The 17061-nt window shown below is 40.8% G+C and overlaps 1 protein-coding gene across 1 annotated transcript in view; it reads right to left on the bottom strand.

The window, feature by feature from the left end:
• Window positions 1-17061, bottom strand: part of SLC9A7 (solute carrier family 9 member A7) — a 171683-nt gene that overhangs the window by 64971 nt on the left and 89651 nt on the right. Inside the window, exons 4-5 of the mRNA XM_053917054.2 lie at window positions 5430-5506; window positions 3432-3544 (exon numbers count right to left, since the gene is read on the bottom strand). Coding sequence (XP_053773029.1) covers window positions 3432-3544; window positions 5430-5506 — 190 coding nt within the window. The remainder of the gene's footprint in view (window positions 1-3431; window positions 3545-5429; window positions 5507-17061) is intronic.

The raw sequence follows: 17061 nt of genomic DNA, 5'->3' as shown, positions 1-17061 counted from the left end.
ATATCATGAGGCTGCTCTAGATAATTATAAATCTCCACTATAAAATCACTACTCTAAGTATTCAGATAATAACCAGACATCAACATGGGGCATTGTCAGCAGCTTTAGTTACTAAAGGACATTTCATCTTCATAACACAAAACACAATGTCAATCTCTTTCATCTACTCTTGAATACAGTTTATCAGGTTCCACGAGAGGAAAAATCCTTAAGGATTGGGCTAAAAAGTTCTTATTTTCTGGATTATTTTTAAAAATATTGTATTTATTTATTTTCAGAGAGAGGGGAAGGGAAGGAGAAAGAGAGGGAGAAAAATATCAATGTGTGGTTGCCTCTCATATGTCCCCTACCAGGGACCTGGCCTGCAACCCAGGCATGTGTCCTGACTGGGATCGCACTGGCGACCCTTTGGTTCACAGGCTGGCACTTAATCTATACTGAGCCACACCAGCCAGGGCTATATTCTGGATTATTTACTATATAAACAATATCTGTGGCTCCTTACATAAAACCTGTAATGGTTAATTTTATGTGTCAACTTGATTGGGCCATGGGGTACCCAGATATTTGATTAAACATTATTGCAGATGTGTCTGTGAGGTTCTGGATGAGATTCACATTTGAATCAGTAGACTGAATAAAGCAGATGGCCCTCCCCAATTTGGGTGGGACTCATCCAGTCTGTTAAAGGCTTGACTTAGAACAAAGACAGTGTAAAGGAGAACTCTTCCTGGCTGTCTTTGAACCAGGTTGTCAGTCTCCTCCTACCTCTGGACTTGGAGTGAAACTACACCATTGGCTTTCCCGGTTCTTAGGATTTTGGACTACCAATCTTGGGACTTCTCAGCTTCCATAACTGCATGAGTCAATGCCTTATAATACCTCTTTCTCTCTCTCTCGCTCTCTCTATCTCAATCTCCCTCTCTCCCTCCCTCCTCTCTGTCTCTACACACACACACACACACACCCATCTCCTATTTGTTCTGTTTCTCTGAAGCACCCCAACTAATACAAAACCTTTACTCTACTAGTTTATCATTACAGTTGCCCTTAAACAACATGAACGTTAGGGGTGCTGACTGCCTTGTACAGTTGAAAATCCACATATAATTTTTATCTCCCCCTAAACTTCGTTGTCCCTCAGCATCCACAGGGGATTGGTTCGAGGACTCCCAGTGGATACCAGAATCCAAAGATGCTCAAGCCCCCTATATGAAGTGGGGTAAATCAATGTATACATTTGACCCTCCACATCCACAGACTCCCAACTATGGATTGAAAACAGTAAAACAGTACAAGTATTCACTGAAAAAAAAAATCCACATATAAGTGGACCCCTGCAGTTCAAACCCTTACTCAAGGGTCAACTGTATATGACACAAGAATTGTCTTGTTTTTAACCCAATGTTGAAGAAAAATTAACAATGATAATAACAACTGTGCTAAACATTTTATAATCTCATCTAGTCCTCATAAAAGCCTGTGGGTAGTACTATCATTTCCCCCAACTTAGAGAAAAGAAATCAGGCCCTTTATGATGGGCTACTTTCTACTGCGGTATCAAAATTCCTAAAGTCTTGGTGGTTGAACCCAAGAATAGTTTTATCTATTACTCATATAACATGTCCACTGGGGGTTGGCACCAGAACAGAGAGGCCTCTGTTCATGTCAGTCACTCAGGAACTCAAGACTGATGGAGGTTAATCCCCACAAACATAGCACAAGGCTGGCAGCCCAGGGCATCTGGGTCTCAGGACATTATCAGTCAGGGTCTCAGCAGGAAACAGATGGCATCCTCAAATTAAGCAATTGCAGGAGTGTTTAATAAGGGATTATTTATAGAAGTGTGGTGAGAGTACAGGAAAGCCACAAGGGAGAGGGCAGTACTTGAGGCTGAAACAGGGTGCTTTATACCATCCCTACGCCCAAAGGGGCCAGGGAAGGAGTGATAGTCAGAACCAGGAACTATATGGAGAGGGTCACCTGACAAGAGCTGTAAGTTTGATCAAGGGACACAACCAGCCCTCAGGGGCCTTGCATCTCCACCTTCCTCCTTTGGATCCCCCTCGAACAAATCCAATGGGAACCTAGAAGGCAAAGGAACCTCTGCAATCTTTCACACAAATCAGCCTCTTGGTAGGGAGAGGAGAGTGGAGAAGGGTGGCAAGTAAGTCTGGAGGGGCACACAGAAGTATACAACATAGCCACCAACTATGAGAACTTAGAACACAGCAAAGATAAACATTTCAGTAAATGGTTTGAGTTATCTAGTTTTCAAAAGCTCTTCTGACTTGTTTTTTGTTTTTTTTTAATTTTTATTGTTATTCAATTACAGTTGTATACCTTTTCTCCCCATCCCTCCACCGCACCCCAGCTGAACCCACTTCCCTCCCCCACCTCCACCCTCCCCCCGATTATGTCCATGTGTCCTTTTTTTTTTCAATTTTTATTGTTATTCAATTACAGTTGTATGCCTTTTCTCCCCTTCCCTCCCCCCCACCCCAGCTGAACCCACCTCCCTCCCCCACCCCCACCATCCCCCCCGATTTTGTCCATGTGTCCTTCATAATAGTTCCTGCAATCCCCTCTTCCCACTGTCCCCACCCCACTCCCCCCTGGTCACTGCTAGACTGTTCCCAACCTCAATGTCTCTGGTTGTATTTTGTTTGCTTTTTTATTTTGTTGATTATGTTCCAGTTAAAGGTGAGATCATATGGTATTTGTCCCTCACCGCCTGGCTTATTTCACTTAGCATAATGCTCTCCAGTTCCATCCATGCTGCTGCAAAGGGTATAAGCTCCTCCTTTCTCTCTGCTGCGTAGAATTCCATTGTGTAAATATACCATAGTTTTTGGATCCACATATAATGGAATATTAGTCAGGCTTAAAAAGGAAGGAAATTCTGACATATGCTATAACATGGATGAACCTTGAGGATATTATATGAAGTGAAATAAGCCCATCACAAAAAGACAAATACTATATTCCTGATTCCACTTATATGAGGTATCTAGAGTAGTAAAAGTCAGAGACAGAAAATAGAATGGTGGTTTCTAGGGACTGGGGGAAGAGGATATGGGGGATTGTTTAATGGGTATACAGTTTCAGTTTTACAAGATGAAAAAATTCTGGGGGTTGGTTGAACAATGTGAATACACTTAACACTATTGAACTCTACACTTAAAAGTGGTTAAAATGGTAAATTTTGTTATGTGTTTTGCCACAGTTAATATTAATAACAATAGGGAAATGAATGCATGCCTTTCTTAGAAAAGCCATCTAAGTCTATTAGACCACTTACTGGTCTCTTACTCTACCATTCCATGTTAATCCCACATTCTCTCTAGTGCAACAAAAGTACATGATTGCTCTGAAATGTTTAAGATTTAAATAATGAAATATCATAATGATACTGCAAAATATGTGAATACCTGGGTCAGTGGCAGAGATAATTGCTCCAAAAAAGAGACAATCCGTGTAGTAAAATTTATCTGAGAGCTGTCCCACCATCTTCATGAGCTTCACCACACCATACATGAGATTTCTACAAGGAGGGAAGATAAACTATGTCAGAAGAGAAAAAATGAAAAGAAACTCAACTCATTGAGTAAACTAGCAAATGTGCAAGCAGAGTGGTACTAGAATACTGTACTTCAAGACAGAGTCATGAAAACATCAGGCAGCTACTGTGGCTGAACACTTACCAGGAACATGTGCAATAAGACTTTGGCACCAAGTAATAGTTTGCAATGAATGTCATCTTGCTGAAACCTCTGAATATTCCATTTTTCAAACTTATGTTTACTTATAACTATAAAGTATGTTCCTCAATTACCAATAAAGATATCTTAAGCAGCTGGGTAATAGAGAAGAAAGAAAGAGAAGGAATCCTGCATAATGTGTAATAAATTTCTATAATACCCGCAGGATTCTAAGATAGTGTGTTTAAATTCATGAGCATGAGTGGGCTGGATGAAGCTGGAGAGGAAAACAAATGGGCCAGCCACAAAGTTCAAGTGAGCAACATTTCCTGCCAAGAACTATTTGAAAAAAGGGAAGAGGCAAATTTCTCTAAACATTCAATTAAAAATTAGTGTACCCATCAACATATCTGGCCTGTTCTTCGTTGCATGGATTTGACAGGCCAGCAGCAGTCCTCCTTATGGTGGGCAGAATATGATGTGGTGCAAGAGGGACCATGAAGTTCAATATCTGAACTTCATCTGGAGCACATTTCCTCAACTAACAAATTGGGAGGAGTGAGGGGTGTTAAAAGGCCTAGTGCCCTTTACTAAGGTTATTAGTGTTACTAAGGTTGTATGTGTGTATATGTGCATGTGTGTATGTCTGCGTGTGTACTGGCAGTAGCTGCAGGGGTTAAGGGAATAAAAGTAACCACAAAATAGACTCTTTGCACCCTAAAGTCAATCCTATGATAGTAACATTCTTGATGTTCAGAACCATGTCTTCCTCACCTTTATATCCTGGGTGCCTAGAACAAGTAGACTGACTAAGGTAGGAGCTGAAGAACTATTTGCAGAATTTAATCCTTTTGAGAAAAAATAAGTGTAGGTTAATGCTTGCTTACTGTGTGCCAGGCACTGTTCCAGACACCTGAGAAGTTCTATATCAATTTCTAGTAACTCCATGATACAGATTTGATTTGCCCTTTGTTGCTTATTTCATCTACTTTTAAATATTTCCTAAAAGCACACCTTCCTCTTCATTTCCTTCTACCACAAACTTAGACATGGTTACAAGACTTCTTTCTGGCAGCTTTTCCCCCATCTTGCCTCCATTATCACTGATGTTTGTTTGTTTTCCTTATTTTTTGGCATTATAAGGTTCTCCATTCTCATCTTGTATATATACTCCCCCAGCCCTAGAATCAGCCATTCCTGCAAAGGGATATGATTCTTTTTATTGGATAATGATATTAGAAACAAAGATCTGGGGACTAGGTGTAATTTTATTTCATTTTAATTAATATTAATTTAATTTAAATAGCCACAAATGGCTAACTGCTACCACACTGGACAATATAGCTATAGATCTTAACTGCTGTTACCATAAATGTCAAAATACTGGACTCTGGTGATTGCAAGGCACTAGGGGGTGGGGAAATGGGGATTCATTGCTCAGAGAGTACAACTTCCAGTAATAAGATTAACAAGTTTTTGAAACCTATAGCATGGTGATTATAGCTAATAATGCTGTGTCATATTCTTGAAATTTGATGAGAGGAGGTCTCAGATGTTCTCACCACAAAAAAGAAATGGTAACTATGTGACGCAATGGAGGTGTTAGCTAATGCTATGGTGGAAATCATTTTGCAATTTATAAATGTATCAAATCAATACATTGTACATCTTAAACTTACACAATGTTATGTGTCAATTATAATTAAGTTATATGATAGAGTCCCTTACCCGATAATGAAGCAGGAAACAGCAGTCCCCAAAAAGGCATAGGCCAGAATAGACCCAAGATTTCTGAAAAAGTGTCTCTGCATTAAAAAAAAAAAAGCAGGAATCACATTGTGATTTTTGACAGTGAGCACTAGAAACACAGTAAAAGTCTCTAAAAAGTAAAACTTTACTTACTGCTTCTATGATATAAAGTCATAACTGAAGTTACTCCTGAATAATGCTATTTAGCCTTAAACATCATGGTTTTAAAATATCCTTTGTCTTACCAATCACCGAGGAAGCAAGCCAGGCTCAGTAAATTTCAGGCAAAACTACTGCAGCTACTTTTATTAAATTACAGTAAGTGCTTGTGTTTGTGTGCACACGTGCACATGTGTAAGTACAGTAATTATTTCCACAGATTGAACCCAAACCATTTTACTCTAGCAATTCAGCTAGTCACTTCCACTTCTGGTGGAACCTTAGAAGATCATTACAGATATAAGTTTGAAACTAATAAAGTATGAAACTGCTATCTAAAGGAATTTTCTGCTTAATTCAGTTTCAGAAAACAGAATGTCCTAAGTATCTGCTCATGGCATCTATGGGGTCTCCTGATATTCATCTGGATTAGTCTTTAGAGCCTGGGAAATATAGATGTGAAGAAATGAGAAACAACTAGTTCCACTTAAGATGGGCATTTTTAAAGTATTAAGTATGTAAGTTCACATACTTACACTGATACAAGATGTAGTCATTATTCAGAAGGAGGTAGCAAAACTGTAATCCTCTAAATGCCTCTGTACATTTATTGGCTACCTTAAAATGCACAAACACAAATATACACACATGCACAGATTTACTTCTCATAAATCATTGTGCCTGTGGCATATTCTGATGGGGAAAATCCCTGTTCTTGGGATTCTGAGCCATGGTTCTTATTCCTCAAGGCATTAGCTGTTTTCATTGGACAATCAGAACTATTTACCAAAAACAAACAAGCAAAATCCCCCAAACACCCTAATTAAACAGGGGCCAGGAACACTTTATCTTAAAATTTTAAAAGGCAGGAGAGCCCCAGCAAGCCAGCTCAGCAACATCAGGGACACACAAGGCACAAGAAGAACTCAGCCTGGATCAAGCAGCTACCATGAAGTATGACCAGACAGAGGACTGTGGGCATCCTTTGGCCTGCATTCCAGACAGAGGATCTGAGTAGTTTCTTTTGGCCTTCCCCAGTGTTTGCCTCTCTCTGACGCTGAAGAAGGTGCCAAGGAATGCCTGCTGAGCCACTTGCTCAGAAGAGAAGCCTTCAAGGGCTTGCTACTCCACAGTCCCAAATGAGGGTGATGTTTGTACATATTATGAACTCACTATGTTTGCCTCTTACACCAGTCATTTTTTAAGCTAATGCATTTATACACCGATGTTTTGAAAAAATCAGATTTCAAAAAAATCAACAACTGTGATCTTGTTTGCCTCTAAAAGCCCCATGAAGGGCTTAAATCAGAGAGGGCTTGGAGTGCATCGAGGATGAAACATGAGATCAATGAAACTTATGGGAAGTATTCAGGAACAAATTTTAATACCAGATATGCTTTCCCTTGCCACTCAGCTTTCTTTTGGATAACCATTCCTATGGTTAGTTTGAATATATTAAGTAAATTCATATTAAAGATATCAGTCAAAGCCAAAATTAGGAGTGTCAATCTGCCACCAAAAATACATTTATAATATATTCTAAAATCACACATATACACAATTAGGAATCCCCATTTATATCTACTGATATACTCTGAAATTTTATTGTACCTTGAAAAGGTATAACATGCCTCTTATACATGTATTATTACAACTAGTATTTAAATGTATATTTCATGGTTTGCAAAAGTACAGTTGTTCCTTAAACAATTTAGAGGTTAGGAGCACCCACCTACCCCAGTCAAAAATCCACATATAACTTTTTACTCCCCCAAAACTTAACTACTAATAGCCTACTGTTGGCCAGCCTTACTGATAACATAACATATTTGTATGTTGTATGCATTATATACTGTATTCTTACAATGAAGTAAGCTATAGAAAATAAAATGTTATTAAGAAAATCATAAGGAAGAGAAATACATTTACAATATTTATTGAAAAAAAATCCAAGAGAACCAAGATGGAGGCGTAGGTAGACACACTGTGCCTCCTCGCACAACCAGAACTGACAGAAAATCAAACGGCAAGGAAGTCTGACACCAAGAAGATAAAAAATAAACATTCATCCAGACCAGTAGGAGGGGCGGAGACTGGCCGCTGGGGCTGAGAGAACTCACGTTGCCGTGGCAGGACCAAGACTGGCGACTGAGACTGGCGGAGTGTGGGAGGAACGGGGCAGGCGGTCTGACCACTAGCAGACCCCGCAGCCCCACATTCGCGCACAGATAAAACGGGAGGAATGGCAGGGAGCGAAGCAAACTGCGCAACCCAGGGCTCCAGCACGGGGAAATAAAGCCTCAAACCTCTGATTGAAAACACCCGTGAGGGTTGAGGCAGCAGCAGGAGAAACTCCCAGCCTCACAGGAGAGGTCGTTGGAGAGACTCACAGGGGCCTAGAGCATGCACAAGCCCACCCACTCGGGAACCAGCACTAGAGGGGCCCAATTTGATAGTGGGTAGCAGAGGGAGTGACTGAAACCCGGAGGAGAGTGGAGCGGGCACCATTGCTCCCTCTCGGCCCCTCCCCCATGTACAGCATCTCAGAGCAGCGACCAGCGTTACCCCGCCCCAGGGAACACCTAAAGCTCCGCCCCTTAAAGTAACAGGCGCGCCAAGACAAAAAAAAAAAAATGGCCCAAATGACAGAACACATCAAAGCTCCAGAAATAATTCAACTAAGCAGCGAACAGATAGCCAAACTATCAGATGCACAGTTCAAAATGCTGGTAATAAGGACGCTCACAGAATTGGTTGAATTTGGTCGAAAACTAAATGAAAAAATGAAGGCTATGCTAACAGAGACAAAGGAAAATGTACAGGGAACCAATAATGATGCTAAGGAAACTGGAATTCAAATCAACAGTGTGGACCAGAAGGAACAAAGAAACATCCAACCAGAAAAGAATGAAGAAACAAGAATTCAGAAAAATGAGGAGAGGCTTAGGAACCTCCAGGACATCTTGAAACGTTCCAACATCTGAATTATAGGGGTGCCAGAAGGAGAAGAGGAAGAACAAAAAATTGAAAACTTATTTGAACAAATAATGAAGCAGAACTTCCCTAATCTGGCAAAGGAAATAGACTTCCAGGAAGTCCAGGAATCTCAGAGAGTCCCAAAGAAGCTGGACCCAAGGAGGAACACACCAAGGCACATCATAATTACATTACCCAAGATTAAACGCAAGGGCCTACATCCAAGATTACTGTATCCAGCAAAGCTATCATTTAGAATGGAAGGGCAGATAAAGTGCTTCTCAGATAAGGTCAAGTTAAAGAAGTTCATCATCACCAAGCCCTTATTATATGAAATGTTAAAGGGACTTGGTACAGCCTTCAAGAATATAAGCCTAACACAGATCAGTACAAGAAAGTTTGCTTACCATGAAAACCCACCGGACCTACCAATTCCTACCATTCTAAGCCTTATATTCCTACTCCTTGGGAAACCTCATCTTCTGCCACTGACAAATTTTAATGTGTATGTGTGTCTGTGTTTTCGTTCATTACAGTGGACTTCACAAGCATTGATTTGGTTTCATTTGAAAGCAACGTTGACCATGGTTATTATACATTAAGATTGGTTATTTAAAATACCAAGTTACTCATGACACAATTTGATCTTTTTATGAAAATAAATTTTTTTAATTTTATTTTATTATTTTTCTTTTTTTATTGTTGTTCAAGTACAATTGTCTCCATTTTCACCTCATCACACCCCCACACCCCCATCTCCACCTTTCACCCTCGAACTCACCCCCTTTGTCTTTATCCATGTGTCCTTCATACATGTTCCTTGATGACCCCCCCATTATCCCTTATTATCCCTCCCCTCTTCCTCTCTGGTTACTGTCAGATTATTCTTTATTTCAATGTCTCTGGTTGTATTTTGCTTGCTTGTTTGTTTTGTTGATTAGGTTCCACTTATAGAGATGATATGGTATTTCTCTTTCATCTCCTGGCTTAATTCACTTAGCATAATACTCTCCAGATCCACCCATGCTGTTGCGAAGGGTAGGAGCTCCTTCTTTCTTTGTGCTGCATAGTATTCCATTGTATAATGTACCATTGGTTTTTATTTTTATTAAACATATTTTATTGATTATGCAATTACAGTTTTCCCAATTTTTCCCTTTGTCGCCCTCCACCTGGTACCCCCCATTCCCCCTAGCAATCCCCCCTTTAGTTCATGTCCATGGGTCATGCATATAAGGTCTTTGGGTTCTTCATTTCCTATACTATTCTTAACATCCCCCCCTCTACCCTGTAACTACCAATGTGTACATTTTTTTTAAATTTTTATTGTTATTCAATTACAGTTGTATGCCTTTTCTCCCCATCCCTCCACCCCACCCCAAGGTGAACCCACCTCCCTCCCCCACCTCCAACCTCCCCCTTGGTTTTGTCCATGTGTCCTTTATAGTAGTTCCTGTAATCCCCTCTTCCCACTGTCCCCGCCCCCCCCCCGGCCCTGGCTATTGTTAGATTGTTCTTAACTTCAATGTCTCTCGTTATATTTTGTTTGCTTTTTTCTTCTATTGATTATGTTCCAGGTAAAGGTGAGATCATATGGTATTTGTCCCTCACCACCTGGCTTATTTCACTGGAATAATGCTCTCCAGTTCCATCCATGCTGTTGCAAAGGGTATAAGCTCTTTCTTTCTCTCTGCTGCATAGAATTCCATTGTGTAAATATACCATAGTTTTTGGATCCACTCGTTTGCTGATGGGCACTTCGGTTGCTTCCAGTACTTGGCTATTGTAAATTGTGCTGCTATGAACATTGGGGTGTACAGATTCTTTTGGATTGGTGTTTCAGGGTTCTTAGGGCATAATCCCAGCAGCGGAATTGCTGGGTCAAAGGGCAGTTCCATTTTTAGTTTTCTGAGGAAATTCCATATTGTTTTCCACAGTGGCTGCACCAGCCTGCATTCCCACCAACAGTGCACTAGGGTTCCCTTTTCTCCGCATCCTCTCCAACATTTGTTTGTGGATTTGTTTATGTTGGCCACTCTGACTGGTGTGAGATGGTACCTCATTGTGGTTTTGATTTGCATCTCTCTGATGGCTAGTGATGTTGAGCATCTTTTCATATGTCTCTGGGCCCTCTGTATGTCTTCCTCGGAGAAGTGTCTGTTCAAGTCCTTTGCCCATTTTTTAATTGGGTTGTTTGTCTTCTTGGAGTGGAGTCGTGTGAGTTCTTTATATATTTTGGAGATCAGGCCCTTGTCTGAGGTATCATTGGCAAATATGTTTTCCCATACTGTTGGTTCTCTTTGTAATTTGGTGCTGTTTTCTTTAGCCATGCAGAAGCTTTTTATTTTGATGAGGTCCCATTTGTTTATTCTTTCCTTTATGTCCCTTGCTTTAGGGGATGTGTCTGTGAGGATGTTGCTGCGTGGAATGTCTGAGATTTTCCTGCCAATGTTTTCCTTAAGGACTTTTATGGTGTTATGACTTATATTTAAGTCTTTTATCCACCTTGAGTTTATTTTCGTGTATGGCGTAAGTTGGTGATCGAGTTTCATTTTTTTGCACGTAGCTGTCCAGATCTGCAAAAACCATCTGTTGAAGAGGCTGTTTTTGCTCCACTTTATGCTCCTGCCTCCTTTGTCAAATATTAATTGACCATATAGACTTGAGTTTATTTCTGGGCTCTCTGTTCTGTTCCATTGGTCTATGTGCCTGTTTTTATGCCAGTACCAGGCTGTTTTGATTACAGTGGCCTTGTAATACAGTTTGATATCAGGTATTGTGATCCCTCCTGCTTTGTTCTTCTTTCTCAAAACTGCTGCAGCTATTCGGGGTCGTTTATGGTTCCATATGAATTTCTGAAATGTTTGTTCTATATCTGTGAAATATGTCATGGGTACTCTCATAGGGATTGCATTGAATCTATAAATTGCTTTGGGTAGTATGGCCATTTTGATGATGTTAATTCTTCCAATCCATGAACATGGTACATGCTTCCATTTGGTTGTATCTTCCTTAATTTCTTTCTTCAGTGTTGTGTAGTTTTCTGAGTACAGGTCTTTTACCTCCTTGGTTAGGTTTATTCCTAGGTACTTTATTTTTCTTGTTGCTATATCGAATGGGATTTTTTTTTTTGATTTCTGTTTCTGCAGTTTCGTTGCTGGTGTACAGGAATGCCTTTGATTTCTGGGTATTGACTCTGTATCCAGCTGTTTTGCCAAATTCATTTATTAGGTCGAGTAGTTTTTTGGTGGAGTCTATAGTGTTTTCCATGTACACTATCATTTCGTCTGCAAACAGTGACAGTTTCATTTCCTCCTTTCCAATTTGGATGCCTTTTATTGCTTTTTCTTCTCTGATTGCTGTGGCTAGGAATTCCAATACTATGTTGAATAGGAGTGGTGAGAGAGGGCATCCTTGTCTTGTTCCTGATCTTAGTGGGAAAGCTCTAAGTTTTTGTCCATTGAGTGTGATGTTGGCTGTAGGTCTCTCATATATGGCCTTTATTATGTTGAGGACTGCTCCCTTTATTCCCACTTTGCTGAGTGTTTTTGTCAGAAATGGGTGCTGTATCTTATCGAATGCTTTTTCTGCATCTATTTATATGATCATGTGATTTTTGTCTTTGCTGTTGTTTATGTGATGTATTATGTTTATTGATTTGCGAATATTGTACCATCCTTGCATCCCTGGGATGAATCCCACTTGGTCATGGTGGATGATCTTTTTAATATATTGCTGGATGCGGTTTGCTAATATTTTGTTGAGAATTTTAGCGTCTATGTTCATCAGCGATATTGGCCTGAAGTTTTCTTTCTTCGTTGTGTCTTTATCTGGTTTTGGGATTAGGATGATGTTGGCTTCATAAAAAGAGTTTGGGAGTCTTCCATCAGTTTGGATTTTTTCGAATAGTCTGTGAAGGACAGGGGTTAGCTCTTCCTTAAATGCTTTGTAGAAATCTCCTGTGAAACCATCTGGTCCAGGGCTTCTGTGTGATGGGAGTTTTTTGATGACTGCTTCAATTTCCTTTGCTGTTATTGGTCTGTTCAGGTTTTCTGCTTCTTCCTCATTCAGTTTTGGAAGATTATATTTTTCTAGAAATGTGTCCATTTCATCTAGGTTTTCAAATTTCTTAGCATACAGGTCTTCATAGTAATTTCTTACAATCCTTTGTATTTCTGTGGTATCAGTTGTAATCTCTCCTCTTTCATTTCTAATTCTGTTTATTTGGATCCTCTCTCTTTTCTTCTTGATGAGCCTACTTAAAGGCTTGTCAATTTTGTTTATCTTTTCAAAGAACCAGCTCCTGGATTCATTGATCCTTACAATTGTGCTTTTAGTCTCTATGTCATTTAGTTCCGCTCTGATCTTGGTTATTTCCTTCCTTCTGCTTGCTCTGGGCTGTCTTTGTTGTTGTTCCTCCAGTTCTTGTAGGCATAGGGTTAGGTTATTTGTTTGAACTGTTTCTAACTTCTTAAGGTAGGCCTGTATTGCTATGAACTTCCCTCTCAGGACTGCCTTTGCTGTGTCCCATAGGTTTTGGGTTGTTGTGAGTTCGTTTTCATTTGTTTCCAGGAAGTTTTTGATTTCTTCCCTAATCTCGTTCTTGACCCATTCATTGTTTAATAGCATGCTATTCAGTCTCCATGATTTTGAGTGTTCGGGGTTTTTTCCTTTGGGGTTGGTTTCTAGTTTCAGTCCCTTGTGGTCAGAGAAAATGCTTGATATGATTTCAATTTTCTTGAATTTGTTGAGGCTTGCTTTGTGTCCTATCATGTGGTCTATCTTTGAAAAAGTTCCATGGACACTTGAAAAGAATGTGTACTTTGCTTCTTTGGGATGAAAAGCTCTGTATATATCAGTTAAGTCCATTTCCTCTAGGGTATTGTTAAGTGACACAATATCTTTGTTGATATTTTGTTTGGAAGACCTGTCCATTTTTGATAGTGGGGTGTTAAAGTCCCCTACTATAATTGTGTTGCTGTCAATATCTTTCTTGAAGTCCTCCAAGATTTTCTTTATGTATTTGGGTGCTCCTATGTTGGGTGCATATATATTTACAATGTTTATGTCTTCTTGGTGGATTCTTTCTTTGAGTATTATGAAGTGACCTTCTGGGTCTCTCTTTATGGCCCTTCTTTGGAAGTCTATTTTGTCTGATATGAGTATTGCTACCCCTGCTTTTTTTTCCTGTCCGTTTGCTTAGAAAATTTGTTTCCAGCCCTTCACTTTCAGTCTGTGTAAGTCTTTTGTCCTGAGATGGGTCTCTTGTAGGCAGCATATGTGTGGGTCATGTTTTCTTATCCATTCAGCTATTCTATGTCTTTTGATTGGAGCATTTAATCCATTTACGTTTAAGGTTATTATCGATAGGTAGTTATTCATTGCCATTATTTCCTACCTGTGTTCCTCTCTCTTTCTCTTTTCCTTCCTTTCCTTAAAGCATCTCTTGCAGAGCTGGTTTGGTGGAGCTGTATTCTTTTAGACTTCTTTTGTCTGGGAAACTCTTTATTTGGCCTTCTATCTTGATTGAGAGCCTTGCTGGGTAAAGTAGTCTTGGTTGCAGGCCTCTGGTTCTCATTACTTGGAATATTTTTTGCCATTCTCTTCTGGCTTGGAGCGTTTCCATTGAGAAGTCAGTTGCTAATCTTATTGGGGCTCCCTTGTATGTTACTTCCTTTTTCTCCCTTGCTGCCTTTAAGATCCTCTCTTTGTCTTGGAAATTTGCCATTTTAATTATGATGTGTCTTGCAGTGGGTCTCTTTGGGTTCCTCTTGCTTGGGACTCTCTGTGATTCCTGGATTTGGGTGACTTTTTCTCTCCTCAGATTAGGGAAATTTTCCATCATTACTTTTTCAAACAGGTTTTCTATCCTTTGCTCTTCTTCTTCTCCTTCTGGTATTCTTATTATACGGATATTGTTACATTTCATGTTGTCCTGCATTTCCCTTATTGCCTCTTCATTCTTTCTGAGCCTCTTTTCCTTTTCTTGCTCCTTCTGGGTGTTTTTTTCTACTTTGTCCTCCAGCTCGCTGAATCGATCCTCTGCTTCATCAGATCTGCTTTTTACTCCTTCTACTGTGTTCTTCAATTCAGAAATTGTATTCTTCATTTCCTCTTGGCTCTTGTTGATATTTTCTATTTCCTTTTTCATGTTGATATAGTTTGCAGTGAGTTCATTGTAGTTTCCTTGTAGTTTCTGGTAGTTCTCTTTGAGCTCAGAGAGCTCAGTGAGCTTCCTGATGACCATTGCTTTGAACTCAGTATCTGATAGTTGACTTGCCTCTTTTTCAGTTAGCATTCTTTCTGAGACTTCCTCCTTTCCTTTCATTTGGGAACTGTTTCTTTGTCTTCCCATTGTTTGTGAGACTTTTCTTGTTAGCCTCTACTTCTTAAATTGATCTATTCTGACTCCCTGGGTTTATGGTATGAACTTCTATGGTAGAATGCCAATGGGATTCGGTGGTGCTGTCTCCTTAATCTCCTGTGCTCACTGGTCTTGAGCTGACGTTTATGGGTGTAACACGGTCTAACTCTCGTCTTTTCAGCACTCCAGGTTTTGTTGTCTCACCTGTGGGAAAAAGAGAAAGGGGGGAAGAAAGAGGAAAAAAAAAGGGAAGGAGGGAAAAAGGAAATAGAAAAGGAGGAAAGGAAGGAAGGAGGGAAGAAGGAATAAAGAAAGATCGGAGGCAAGATAAGAAGGAATTTTAACAAAAATTAAAACATAGAAATAGATAAAAGAAGGCAGGAAGAAGACTTAAAAATGGTAAAGGTTGGGAGAAAGAAGGAATGAAGAAAAAAAAGAGAGAGGAAGAAGGAATTCATGGGGAAAGGAGGAAAGGAAAAAAAGAAAGAAAGAAAAAAAAAATCTTCTGTTGGCTTTAAACTGGTCAGGTTAGTTCTGCTGGTCGTCCTGTCTGTGCAACGGGAGGGGGTGGTTGGAAGGATTGGTTTCACTTTTCTCCCTTCCTGGGCCACACTCTTCGCTGTTGTTCAGCCTGCAGTCTCCCCTAGCCCTGCAGCTCCCCTCTGCTGGGTGTTGTGCCTTTGTCCTAGAGAGCTAGTAGGCCCTGCAGGGCTCTGTGCGCAGGTGTTAGGTAGGCGTTGTAGGTGTGGTCCCTGGCAGGCAATCAGGCCGTTGATCAGCCAATCCAGCAGCTTTGTTCTTGGGACGCGCAAGCGGTGGCTCCAGCCGCTTTGGCTTGGGACTCTTGTGTGAGCAGCAGGGGGATCCAGCCGCCCTGGGCTTGAGTCTCTCGGGCGGGCGGGGCTGCCCTGGGACTGAATCACGCAGCACTCGGGTCCGAGTTTTTGGGCCTGTGGGTGGAGCAGCTAACCTCTGCTCCAGATGCTCTCAGAGGTTTCAGGTGTGGGCGCCCCTCCGGGGTTTCATGTGTGTGCCCCCAGTTCGCTAATTGCGTGCGCGCAACCGGGCCTCAGGTGAGCGCCAGGGCTGCTTATCTGGCGCTCGCAGTCCAGGGGCGGAGGGGGGAGGGGCGCCAGGGGCCAAGACTGCTGCTGAGAGTTCTCTAACTAGCCCCTGAGTGTCTCTATTTTCTTTTTCTTTTTGAGAAATTCCTCCTATTCAAGCCCCCCTGGTCCATTCAAGCACCTGGCTGCTCACAGCTCAGCCTGGCCCTCTCCCAAGACTCCTGCAGCAGCCCCTGCGCCTGGGCTGGCACTTCTGCCGCCCTTGTACCGCGCGGTCCCGGGTCCCGGGGACCTTATTGTCCTTGAGCACTCTTCTTACCGTCAGATCTTTCAATGTCCTCTATCTTTGGTCTCTGATCTTCGTATATGCTGGAATACTGTTGGCTGTTCGCTCTGCTCCTCAGATCAGCTAGGTATTTCCCTGGCGTTGAGGGGAAGTGGACTCCGCTCCCACCTATGTTGCCGCCATCTTCTTAACAGCTCCAATTTGTACATTTTAATCCCTGCAGCTTTTCCCCCATTTTCTCCCTCCCCACTCCCAGCTGATAACCCTCCAAATAATCTCCATATCTATGATTCTGTTTCTGTTCTGCTTGTTTTCTTAGTTTTTAAGATTCAATTGTTGATAGTTGTGAATTTATTGCTATTTTAATGTTCATCATTTTGATCTTCTTTTAGGGCAAGGGATATAATGGAAAGAATAAACAAATGGGACTAAATCAAATTAAAAAGCTTCTGCACAGCTAAAGAAAACATCAGCAAAATGAAAAGGAAACCAACTGTATGGGAAAACATATTTGCCAATGATACCCTGGACAAGGGTTTGATCTCCAAAATATATAAACAACTCACACAACTCCACACCAGGAAGACAATAAAAAAACTGACAAAGGACCTGAACAGACATTTCTCCAAGGAGGACATACTAGAGCCCAGAGACAAATGAAAGGATGGTCAACATCATTACCCACCAGAGAGATGCAAATTAAAACCACAATGAGATACCACTTCAAATCGGTCAGAATGGCCTTCATCATCAAATCAATAA

Source organism: Desmodus rotundus, chromosome X, assembly GCF_022682495.2.
Source record: "Desmodus rotundus isolate HL8 chromosome X, HLdesRot8A.1, whole genome shotgun sequence".
Taxonomy (NCBI): Eukaryota; Metazoa; Chordata; class Mammalia; order Chiroptera; family Phyllostomidae; genus Desmodus; species Desmodus rotundus.
The sequence above is the reverse complement of the archived record's forward strand: the minus strand, read 5'-3'. Positions and strand labels throughout refer to the sequence as shown.